At 45.0% G+C, this 12848-nt stretch overlaps 1 protein-coding gene across 1 annotated transcript in view; it reads right to left on the bottom strand.

Moving 5' to 3' along the window:
- RAB18 (RAB18, member RAS oncogene family) overlaps positions 1-11819 on the bottom strand; it is a 55320-nt gene extending 43501 nt beyond the window's left edge. The window contains exons 1-2 of the mRNA XM_033931422.1: positions 11663-11819; positions 7961-8016 (exon numbers count right to left, since the gene is read on the bottom strand). Coding sequence (XP_033787313.1) covers positions 7961-8016; positions 11663-11730 — 124 coding nt within the window. The 5' untranslated portion in view covers positions 11731-11819. The remainder of the gene's footprint in view (positions 1-7960; positions 8017-11662) is intronic.
- Positions 11820-12848: the final 1029 nt, after the last annotated feature.

Here is a 12848-nt window from a genome sequence, read left to right as displayed (position 1 = left end):
CACCGAGCTCCAGCCGACGATGAGGCCCTCAGCCTCAGTCGACGTCGAGGCACAAGCCTCAGGCGACGTCAAAGCCCCAGCGTCAAATGACGCGGAGCACACGGCCGCAGCCGACGTTGAAGGTACAAAGACACACAGCCTCAGTCGACATCGAGACCCCAAGCCCCAGTCAACATTGAGTCAGAAAATCAAAGCACAAAGCCTAAGACGACGTCGAGGCACCCCGCCGCATACTACGGCGAGGCACAAGGCCTCAGGCGGTGGTGAGGCACCAAGACGCAATCGACGTCGAGGCACCAAGCCCCAGTCGACGTCGAGGCACCAAGCCCCCAGTCGACGTCGAGGCACGAAACCTCCAGTCGACGTCGAGGCACGAAACCTCCAGTCGACGTCGAGGCACGAAGCCTCCAGTCGACGTCGAGGCACGAAGCCTCCAGTCGACGTCGAGGCACGAAGCCTCCAGTCGACGTCGAGGCACGAAGCCTCCAGTCGACGTCGAGGCACGAAGCCTCCAGTCGACGTCGAGGCACGAAGCCTCCAGTCGACGTCGAGGCACGAAGCCTCCAGTCGACGTCGAGGCACGAAGCCTCCAGTCGACGTCGAGGCACGAAGCCTCCGTCGACGTCGAGGCACGAAGCCTCCGTCGACGTCGAGGCACGAAGCCTCCGTCGAGGTCGAGGCACGAAGCCTCCGTCGAGGTCGAGGCACGAAGCCTCCGTCGAGGTCGAGGCACGAAGCCTCCGTCGAGGTCGAGGCACGAAGCCTCCGTCGAGGTCGAGGCACGAAGCCTCCGTCGAGGTCGAGGCACGAAGCCTCCATCGAGGCACGAAGCCTCCGTCGAGGCACGAAACCTTCGTCGACGTCGAGGTACGAAGCCTCCGTCGAGGCACGAAGCCTCCGTCGAGGCACGAAACCTTCGTCGACGTCGAGGTACGAAGCCTCCGTTGAGGCACGAAGCCTCCGTCGACGTCGAGGCACGAAACCTCCCTCGACGTACGAAACCTCCGTCGAGGTCGAGGCACGAAGCCTCCGTCGAGGCACGAAGCCTCCGTCGGGGCACGAAGCCTCCGTCGGGGCACGAAGCCTCCGTCGGGGCACGAAGCCTCCGTCGGGGCCCCAAGCCTCCGTCGGGGCCCCAAGCCTCCGTCGGGGCCCCAAGCCTCCGTCGGGGCCCCAAGCCTCCGTCGAGGCACGCAGCCTCCGTCGAGGCACGCAGCCTCCGTCGAGGCACGCAGCCTCCGCCGAGGCACGAAGCCTCCGCCGAGGCACGAAGCCTCAGTCGACGTCGAGGCACGAAACCCCCGTCGAGGCACGAAGCCTCCGTCGGGGCACCAAGCCTCCGTCGAGGCACCAAGCCTCCGTCGAGGCACCAAGCCTCCGTCGAGGCACCAAGCCTCCGTCGAGGCACCAAGCCTCCGTCGAGGCACCAAGCCTCCGTCGAGGCACCAAGCCTCCGTCGAGGCACCAAGCCTCCGTCGAGGCACCAAGCCTCAGTCGACGGCGAGGCACGAAGCCTCCGTCGAGGCACGAAGCCTCCGTCGAGGCACGAAACCCCCGTCGACGTCGAGGCACACAGCCCCCGTCGAGGCACGAAGCCTCCGTCGAGGCACCAAGCCTCCGTCGAGGCACCAAGCCTCCGTCGAGGCACCAAGCCTCCGTCGAGGCACCAAGCCTCAGTCGACGGCGAGGCACGAAGCCTCCGTCGAGGCACCAAGCCTCCGTCGAGGTCGAGGGACGAAGCTCCAGTCGACGTCGAGGCACGAAGCTCCAGTCGACGTCGAGGCACATCGAGTTTCAGAAGTCGGCACCGTACCAATGAAACTGGTAATAAAGGTGCAGCAGTGCACTCCATAAGGGCAACCTCGATATGAGTATTCCCATGAAAGGAGGCACGCTTTGAAGGTCTCGTAGAGGCGGGCACGATCGCACTCGATGCCTGGAATGCCTGAGACTCAGCCGGTGGCGTTACCGAGGTAACGCACCTAGAAGAAAGAAAGAAAGAAAAACTTACCGGGGATCGAAGCTGCACAGTCCGATTCCAACGAAGGAAAGAGGGTCCCGGCCATTCTGCTCACACGAGGTGAGCCCAGAGAGAGGCCAGGGAAGAAGAAAATACAGCTGCAGGCAAATGAGGCCTAGCCGCATGGCTGAGGCCCTAGAAGGGCCTGCCGGAGGAAAACACAATAAAAAGTCCTCTTTTTTTTTTTTTTTTGAAACAAAGAAATACACGATCAATTAACAAACGCACAGCGACTCCCTAACAAAATAAAGAAGCCGCGGTGCCAGAAAGGCACTTAGAAGAACGCAGAGAAGAGAGACAAGGTCTTTCTGGCTCAGCGGAAAACTAAGAACTGAGGACCATGAGGAGGGTATGCGCCCTCTAGTGGATCAGGAAGGCACACACATGCGTGGTGCAGTGTGCAAACTTGAAACTTCAATCAAGTTTGCTTGAAAAGCTGTCCGCGCTGGGGCTCCGTGGATGACGTCACCCACATGTGAGAATATGCTGCCTGCTTGTCCTGGGATAATTCCTGTTTCGGATCTTGTAACTCATTTGATTCTAGGAATTTCACTATCCTCTCCATCAGCAATGTTTCCATTATTTTTCCAATAACCAAAGAGAGGCTTATAGGCCTATAGCTTTCAGATTCATCTCTGCGACCGCTTTTGTGAAGAGGACTTGCATCCACTCCGACACAGTTCCTCATAGGAGGCTCTTAAGCTCCAATCCCATGGAACTACTCCCATCTCCAGATATGGATCCCATCCAGTCCCATGGCTTTGTCCACCTTTAATTTTTCAAGGTGTTCATAATACTTTTCCATAAATAAGGAAGTATCCACTTCATTCTCACTTGTAATTTTGCCTGCCAATTGTGGTCCTTATCCAGGTTTTTTCCTCCTTGAACATAGAGCAGAAGTACAGTGGTACCTCGGTTTACGAGTGCACCAGTTTGCGAGTGTTTTGCAAGACGAGCAAAACATTTGCAAAATCAGCGCCTCGGAAACCGAGCTTGCCTCGATTTGCGAGCAGCGCCCCCGAGAATCTCAGAGAGAGCGTGAACTTGAAGGCCTTGAGCATGCGCAGATGCTCAAGGCCCAGCAAACAAGAAAACGCAGATCTTCGGGCATCGGCATGTCCTATGCGTTGGTGCCGGTGCCAGATGGGGGTAAGCAGTGTGTTCGGGTGGGGGATGCCAGATCGTGGTGGGGGGGATGGCAGATCACGCGGGGGGGCCTTCATGAGCGGGGGGAGCAATGCTGGTTCCTGGGGGTGGGGTAGAGCAGCGCCGCTGGCCTCGGGGGGGGGGGGTGGGAATGTATCAAGCGAGTTTTCCTTAGTTCCTATGGAGAAACTCGCTTTGATATACGAGCATGCTTCTGGAACGAATTATGCTCGTAAACCAAGGTACCACTGTATTTGTTTAGCACAACTGCTTTTTCCTTTGTCTCGCAATTCCATTTTTCATCTCTTTTACTAAAAATTTGTCTCCCTTTATCATTTCTAGCCATTTTCTTTTCCGCCTACACTTTCGCCATACGTATCTCCCTTGGCTTCTTTCATTTTCATCCAATATTCCTTTTTGTGCTCCTCTGAGTTTTTTTTTATATTTCACGAATGCCAACTCTTTTGCCTTTATTTTTTCCACTAGTTTGGAGAACCATATCAGTTTCCTTATCTCTTGTTTTTATTTATTTTCCTCACATAAAGGTCAGTAGCTATTTTTATTACTCCTTTCAGCTTAGACCACTGTTTTTCTACTTCCCTTATGTCCTCCCATCCTATTAGCTCTTTCTTTAGATACTCCTCCATTTTACTAAAGTACACACGTTTGAAATCCAGAACTTTGATTTTTGTATGCCTACCCTCCACTTTAGTTGTTATATGAAACCAAACCATTTGATGATCCTACCGCTCAGTGGGCACCTACTCGGACTGATAACTGATTTTATTATCATCAGAAAAAAGACAGTCTGATTCTGTCAGAGTGCACTGCCTTCCTTAGAACAAGAAGTGACACAGATATATAATAAACCACTTTGCTGATCTCTACCCAAAACCTAAGAGATTCTATTTTGTAAAGCTTGGGTTCCAAATTATGATCCTTCAGCCTCAACTCCCAGAAGAGCACCCCATGACAGTTGTGAGATTGCCTGTTGAAAGACAAATGGAATAATATCTTTCCCAAAATAACTCAAGGAGGCTTCCAACTCAAATATCCTTTGTGATTCTCTCTTGCAAAGGTTGTCTAAACATTCTTGCTATATTGCTCTATTCTCCCAACAGCCAAGTATGTAAAATAGAATTGAAAGGACCTTTCAGGAATGAATTGACTGGAAAAAGGTTAAGTACTGTTGATTATTGGTGGTGGTGGTTTCTAAGGTTACTTTATATAATTTGTTCTTGTCCCCCTTTTAAACTATGAAGCCATATATAAAATCAATGATTCAGACAGTATTTTTTAAGTTAAAGCTGATTTGTCATTTAAAGGAATTGTTGAGTTCTATTAATTTTCTAACTGTAGTACAGGCCTATGTTTAGCCATTATTTGTATTACTGCAATTCATTGTTGGTTGGCTTGTCAAGTAAAAAGATTTAAGAGATGTACAGACTGCACAAAATTTAGCTGCTAGACTCATTTCAGGGTGCCATCATTATGGGCACATTACACCAATTCTTAAACAATTACACCGGTTTAAGATTGACAATTTTTAAAATTCTTCAAGACAAACAACCTTTATGTCTTGCTGCCACTTTGAAAATTCACGTTCCAGGATGACCTATGCGTTCAGAGAATCAAGCCTTACTCGATGTCCCAGATTTCAAGCAAATAAGACACAAGATGTATACAGTGTCAATCTTTATGATGGTGGAACATCAGTTACGGAATGCACTTCCAAAGAATTTATGGAGTATCTGAATCTTTGAATAAATTTAGAAAATCCTTTAAAACATTTGTTTCCTCAGGCATTTTAATGATGCAAGTTTGTCTTACACTGGTAGGACAACTAGACAAGTATAAATCACGTTATCAACATGAATGTGTTAATGCACATTAGTGAAATATTGGACAAGATATAACTACTGCATTTCTGACATTAGGTGGTACATTACTGATCGTATAAAACACGGGTGGGAGGGTGGTAACTGAAAAGTATTTGCTTCCCTGAGGCAGCCTTTGAAGTTAAACATTATGCCAGAAGCTACTTCTGTGAAGGCTTACAGCATTTAAGATAAGTGCATGCTGCTATTATGCTATTTTAAATACTTTAATTGAAAATGAGATATTGGCACTTACATAATGATTAAGATTGTTGGCTGTGGATTAGTGGACTAAGATATCTTTAGAAAAATGTAGACCAACGAAGATGTGCTGCGAGATCCACAGTGCTCTATAACTGGATCAGAAAACTATATTATATATGAACTGTTGGTCCTATATACAAAAACAATTTTTACTTTTTGAACTATCTGGGTGATCTGTCTTTGAGGAATGGGAATGGGGTTTTTGTAAACTGCTTCATACCTTGTCCAAGCAGTCTATAATCAGGTACTCGAGCATTTTTCCCTATCTGTCCCGGTGGGTTCACAGTCTATATAATGTACCTGGGACAATGGAGGATTAAGTGACTTGCCCAGGGTTACAAGGAGCAGTCTGGGGTTTGAACCCACCACTACACCAACTCTTACATCTTTCCCTCAAATAAGCAGTCTCCGCAAACCTCTCCCGAATTGCTGGCTCAAGGTCAGAGAAACAGCCATGAGAATCTATGCATTCCCCCACCCATAGCAGAGGAGTCTGGATACGATGTCAAAAGTAACATATATACTCCTGGCCATGTATTTTCTGCATTGCAGCTGTTTTTGGCCAGCTGGCAAAGTTCTTTAGCCTGCACCTGTGAAAGAGAATAAACCAAAAGGTAGTGTCTTGCGAGTCAAAGACCTCAAATACATGCTCAGTCATGTACAGCCAATAGGACTGAGTGCAGGCTATGAGTATCAAGGCCTGAAAAATTCCAAGGTCCTAGCCCCTCTGCCTGGGGGAACCGATGCACGAGTCCTAGTACTTTTGGTTCACTTGAGAGTGGATTCTACCAAAAAAGTGGTGAGGAAGCTGGACTCTTAAATCCAGGACACTTCACTGTGTTCTTAAAGATAGGGTACTGTAATCCCTTCCTTGGGCAGAGACTCAGTCCAAGGCTTTTAATATCTCGGCCCTAGGCTCCTACACTGTCTCAAACTTAAATGGGATTGCCGAAGCCATCTCCTTGACAAAACTGGTGAAGGAGAGAGACTCTAGTGGAGACTTTCTTCTATCCTGAGATGGCATGTTATATGACTCCACCTTTGAGAAGTAACATGGATCCTCATCTGAGTTCCAACAGCAGTCCCAAATCAAGAGTCCACAAGGGACTCAGCCTCTCTCAGATTGGCGGAACGATATGTACACTTTCTAGAATGAGATACATTCTTATTTGACATCGGGAAGGCTAACCATCTCCCACCCCCGGTCTATGACAGACTCCGATGTCCTTTAAGGCTCTGGTATTGGGGCTCAGTGCACAGTTTCTTGTTGAGTTTCAGAAGGAGGGAAGGCATTCCACAGGTGTAAGTGTGTGATGCCAGAGTAGCTTGCAGCTGTAGAATCTGCACCAACTCCTCCCCGAGGATTGCCTGGTACCACTTATCAGAAATAAGCATCAGCAAATACTGGGAAGCTGGTATAAGAACAGCTTGAGAAGGAATCTGTGCCAGAAGCAGGTACCTGGCTGCCCAACAACTTGTATAGCAGCATCTCCACTAAAGTGGAAGAGCAATCCTCCTAATGCCAATGCTTCTTAAGAATAAGTGTGTCCAATGTCATAGTGCTTTTAACACCATGCATCAAAGAGGAGAGATGCTGATGCTTCTTAGGCTTCCCCTGATGCTCAACAACACAATACCTTGGTACAGAGTAGGATGACATCGAGCCAGCATGCATCCTTTATGTTGGGCCCAATTCAGACCCGTCCTAGGGCTGAATAAAAGCACCTGACCAAGTGAGGTGGAGACCCTTCACATTTATACTGGTACACTCCCAGTGGTTTCCGATGCCTAGGCAGCCATCGATGATGATGTTTCCTATACTTAAGTCGATGGACCTGGTTTCAAGGAGCCAAAACAGCTTCTTGTGATGAACCTCCCAAGCCTTCCGAGTTCTGATGTGCATTTGAGAAAAGACAGATCATTAGAATCATAGTCAGATCCTAGGCACCTAATGCACCAAATTCATCGGGAACATCTCTTGAAGTTATTTGAGGGTCTTCTTAGACATTGTGAAAGAATTGCTCTAGTTGAGGACAAGGTTCCTGCCCAAAAACAGGCCTAGCATGATGAGAAATAAAGAAACTTAAAATGCCCAAATTACACAAATAGTATTGGGAGAAGTAAATAAAGTAAAAGAAGACCAAAATATGTAAAAGGAGCAAACCTTCAGGAACACACTACTTAACATGCAATTACCACTGTTCTCCTCAAATACATCCTGTCTGCTCTGTGGACAAAGTAAGATTAAGGGTCCGCAGCTCACATATCAGGCAGGAAGGCACCTGCGCATGTGCAGTAGAGTGACTGTCTGTGAATGCTCAAAGACCCTCCAGATGCGGCCCCGAGCTGCCAGTGGGAAGTGCTGGAGCAGGAGAGGCACTGGCTAGAAGCAGCGTGGGTGCTGGCTGCCTACAAGACGTGCCTCTCACTTTAGGTAGTTAGCCAGCATCAGCACCTCTCCAGTTCCCACAGCATACCTTGAATCTCACCACAGCACACAGTTTGCAATAATTGCATAATTGCAGTAGGACTTCTGATATTTCATATCGGCTACTCTTTCTGGCATAAACCTGAGTGGTAAAAGTAGGACACTAAAACTGTGTCTTATTTTAGTTACAGCAAAATTGTAAAATTCTTTACTGTCTGAACTTACCAATTGTTGCAGCAAGTTCTGGATCAAATGTATCATCTGTGAACCTTAGTAGGAGGCTATAAAAGATGCAAAAGTAAATAAATACACATAAATCTAAACTTGAAAAATATGGGTCTTAGCTACATGTCAATGCTTGTTACCAGATCCGATCTTTATTATATTTTAAAGAAAAATAGCGCAAGGACAATAAAGTACATTAAATTTTTTATCTGCATATGGCTCAAAAAATGCATGTCATCCCAAATTAATATGGATGCAATAAAAAATAAAAAAAGCTTCACTACATGTAAATCAGATCAATATTAAAAAAGGAAGAGAATTGCTACACCCAACTGGGAAGAGGGAGGGAGATACCAGACGAGGGAGGGAAGGAGAGGAAATGCCAGAGCATGGATAGGGAGGAAGAGATAGAAGGAAGGAGAGGAGATTGCAGAGAATGGAGGGAGGGAAGGGGACAGATGCCAGACCTTGGGGTGGAGTGGGAAGGAAGGAAAAGAAGAGAGATGCCAGAGCATAGGGGAGGGAGTGGAGACAGAGCAAATGGGGAGAGAATGAAGCTGATCAATCATGTATAAAAGAGAAGGAGCACAGGATAAGACAGTTTATAGAAGGGACATAGAAAGAGGGAAGATGCCATATTGAAGAGGGAGGACAGTGGGTGGAAGAGACAGACAGGGCAGACAGTGGATGGATAGGGAGCAAAAAGCAGAGGCTGGATGAAAGGGGCAGATGCTGCATGGAAGGGAGAGAGAGGACAGACACTGGATAAAAGAAGAGTGAAGAGATGATTAAAACAGAAACGACAAAAGGTAGAAAAGATTATTTTTGATGCTTTAGAACTAGTATTGTAGTTGTGTTGATATATATTTTATAAACAAAAAATGGAAATAAAAATATTTTTATTGGACTAATTTTAATACTTTTATACTAACTTTCGGAGTCCAAATCCCCTTCCTCAGATCAAGATAGGATACCATAACAGCAGTATACTGTACTGACCTGAAGGAGGTTTTGGCCTAAGAAAGCTAATGGATTAGTCCAATAAAATGGTATTTTCTTATTTTACATTTTTGTTTTATTTCTAATTTGTAAAGTGGTGATTGTTTTGTCAGTTTTTTTAAAAATTTACATCTACTATCTTTACATTTTGCACAGTATTAGAGGCCATTTGTCACTGTTTCTGTGGTATTTCCATGGTATACTACATTCCTCTAAGCTCTATTCTTATGTTCATACATGGCATTCTAAGAAATTCAGAAGAAACTCTCTTTAGCAGAACTTAAGTACTGAAAGTGCTTCTAGTAAATCAAATACTAATCTGATATCCAACAGACCCTGTCTTATGGATTACTATCAAGGTGTACACAAAATACACTAAATTTAAAAGGCAGCATCTATTAAGATACTGAGGTGATGTTCCTTATCAAAAACAGGGAACGCTGGAATTTACAGCTATTTGGATTGTCTGGAATGTAACATACATTTACACTTCAGTCAAAGTGGTCAATGTTATTCTAAAAAGCAAGTTATCCTTTTAGTTGCCATATTCACACTTAAATTTTGTTTTCAGAAGTGCTACTTTTTCTTTGAAAAAAACCTGGACAGCTACAGTACATACATATCAAATGTGCCTGCTTGTCAACTTTGACATGGTATTTAGACTAAAACATGACCTAGGTAGAGAAGAATGCTCAACTCTAAAATGTCATCACAAGACTCTTGCGACATCGCTCACTCTTTCAAAGCACCATCAATACTACTGTGATAAACCTGCCCCATATACAGTGATCAGTAGTGCTCTACATGAGGACCCCTAAATAATTCAATGCAGGACACCAGAAAAACATTTTTGCCTCTTTCTGAATGCTGTTTGCCTCTTTATGTTAAAAAGAGAAATGTTTAAACTGGATATAGTACAGTGTTTTCCCTATTCTGCTTACTATGCCAGATCCTTATTGAGTGATACTCTACAGAAACTGGGGGCTCCTTTTACGAAGGTGCGCTAGCTTTTTTAGCGCATGCACCGGATTAGCGTGCGCTAGCCGAAACACTACTGCCTGCTCAAGAGGTGGCGGTAGTGGCTAGCACGCGTGGCATTTTAACACGCGCTATTCTGTGTTTTAAGGCACTAACGCACCTTCATAAAAGGTGCCTTAAAACTGTAAATGGAATACAGTTATAAAGTGTCAATATGCTCCATTTAAAAACAGTACACACATCTTAGTATTTACAAACCAAAGTATAATAAATAAATTAAAATAAACATTAAGAGTAATATAATTAGCTGAAATGTCTCAACTCATTTCCATGTCCCCACTCAAACTTGTTTAATGGTTGGCATAATAAGTCAGTTAAAAAGACCCTTCTGATAGAAAGGTCAGCAAACTTTCCTTTAGAGGTAATCTAAGAATATTTTACTGTGTAATAAACATGCTAAATAGTAAAACATAAACCAACATTCCTCTATTTAGCCACTGTGGATCTGAAGAACTTGGCATTAACATTTTGTCTGGGAAAATGTAAAAAAATTGTCTTGAGTTAGTGAGAAATGCTAGCAGATTCTACTTATACAGTATTAGGAAAAGGCAGCCAGAATGTGCAAACAGAAGTGCATGTTTACCTAACAAAGAAAGGCCTTATAATAAGATGAAAAAGGTCTGAAACCAACCAGTATTTACAATAGCTGTCTTCTTTTGGAAAAGAAAGTCATACTTTTATTTGCCTTAAGAAAAACAGGTTAAGGCTATTAAGTAAAAACAGTATTTCTGAACTACATTTAACAGGTTTTTTTCAATGTACTATACAGTATCTTTATAGGCTTTTTGTATATTTGCTAAGATTAAATTTAGCATTCTGAAAAGATGTCTTGCGGGTGCTATGGATTTTTTGTGTAGATGAGTTCCAGTTACCTCAACTGTGGTACTTGAGGGTTTAAATGTGGGCATTTGGACTGCCAAACTTCAAGGGGACTAAGACCCGGAAAAATTCCTCTCCCTGTTCTTGTTAACAAGATACAGTACTTTATGCTACTGTAATAAAAGGCCAATTTTATTGATCTCTTGTAATACAATGTATTTTATTTATCAGAAAATATCTACTTTCTATACTATAGAATTTTGCTTTACCTTTAAACAAGGCTCTTTATTTCAGCGCCTTCCAAGTCATAAAGTGGGGGGGGGGGGAAAATGCTACAGGAAACAGCGATAGGTGCTTAATCATAAAGAAAATCTGATTGTATACTAAGAACTACAGTACTATATTTGTACTCAGCCATTTTAAAATGTGAATAGACTTCGTAGCAAGGTACGTCTAAAGGATTATTTGAAGAAGAAAAAAAATACAAGCGATAAACAACCTGTGCGCTACCATAAGTTATACACAAAAGCACATAACAATAGGTCGGTTGAGTCTTTATACTTAATTAGCCACAACATCGCGGGTCGCCTACCAGCCCTTTCAGTTCCCCCCCCAGCCCCCCCCCCCAGCGGAAACCTAAACCAAAACTCTCACAGTACTCCACACAGAGCCCAGAGTAGGTGTGTGTGTGGGGGGGGGGGGGGTCCTAGGCGAGGCAGATAACCAGGCCAAGCTCCCATAGGCCATCAGCCAGGATTAAAAACAACAATCCAGAGGAGGCGAAAACCCCGTAACTTGGCTCTTCTAACCCCCTTCAGGTCCGAACCATTCTCTCGGTGCCCTCACCTGGACTTTCCCACCCCACTCTCGCCGATAATTAAAATCTTCAGCGTCGTTAGAACGTCCTCGTCCATCCTGCCGCCAGCCCCGCTGCTTTACACGAAGCTGCTCGTCTACCGCAGCCAAACATATACGTGCGCGCTCCCCGCTGACCAGCGCGTGCCCCCTCCACGCCTTTCTTTTGCGACGGGACGACGTCGAGCGTTCCGGCTCGCGCCTGCGCCGTGAGCTGAGGGAGGTGGCTTGTGCGAGGGCTACATTACTTGTGTGTGTGTGTAAAATAGAAACGGAGAAAGTTGGTAGATAAAGGCCCATCCACAGTAACCATTAGCTCTTTCTCGCCCTAAGAGATCCCTCACCTTCTTGAATTCAGACACAGTCTCTGTCTCCACCACTTCTTCCGGGAGACTGTTCCACACATCTACCACCCTTTCTGTAAAAATGTATTTCCAAAGATTACTTCTGAGCCTATCACCTCTTAACTTCATCCTATGCCCACTCATTCCAGAGCTTCCTTTCAAATGAAAGAGACTTGAATCATGCGCATTTATGCCACATAGGTATTTAAACGTCTCTATAATAATAACTTTATTTTGTATACCACCATACCCAGGGAGTTCTAGGCGGTTCACATCAATTAATCAAGGTTACAAACAATAAAGTCTTTGAAGTTAACAGGCAGGAATGTACAATGAGAAGGTCGTAAACAGGAATATACAAGAATGTACAATAGGAAGGTCATATACGGGAATACAGGAATGTATAGTAAGAAGGTCAATATACAGGAAAATATAGGTTGTTGAAGTTAACAGGTTAGGAGAGTACAATAAAAAGGAGTAGGTGGAGATTCAGATTCATTGATGGAAGGTGATAGGAGTAGAAGAGGGTGTATTAAGGGTTCTGTCCGTGGAATAAGTGTGTTTTGAGTTTTTTTCTGAAGTCAAGGTAGGTGGGGGCATTGAGCACAATTTGGGCTAGCCATGGGTTCAGTTTAGCTGCCTGGAAGGAGAAGGTTTTGTCAAGGAACCTTTTGAAATTACATAGTTTTAGGGAGGGGAAGGCGAAAAGATGAATTCTGCGGAAGTTCTTATTGTTGTAATTTAGACTGAAGTGTGGGTTGAGGTAACTTGGGGATATACCAAATACTGTTTTGTAGCAGAAGCAAGCGAACTTGAATAGGATTTTGGATTCA

The sequence above is a fragment of the Geotrypetes seraphini genome, chromosome 2 (genome assembly GCF_902459505.1).
Source record: "Geotrypetes seraphini chromosome 2, aGeoSer1.1, whole genome shotgun sequence".
NCBI lineage: Eukaryota > Metazoa > Chordata > Amphibia > Gymnophiona > Dermophiidae > Geotrypetes > Geotrypetes seraphini.
This window is presented reverse-complemented; position numbering and strand designations above follow the sequence as displayed.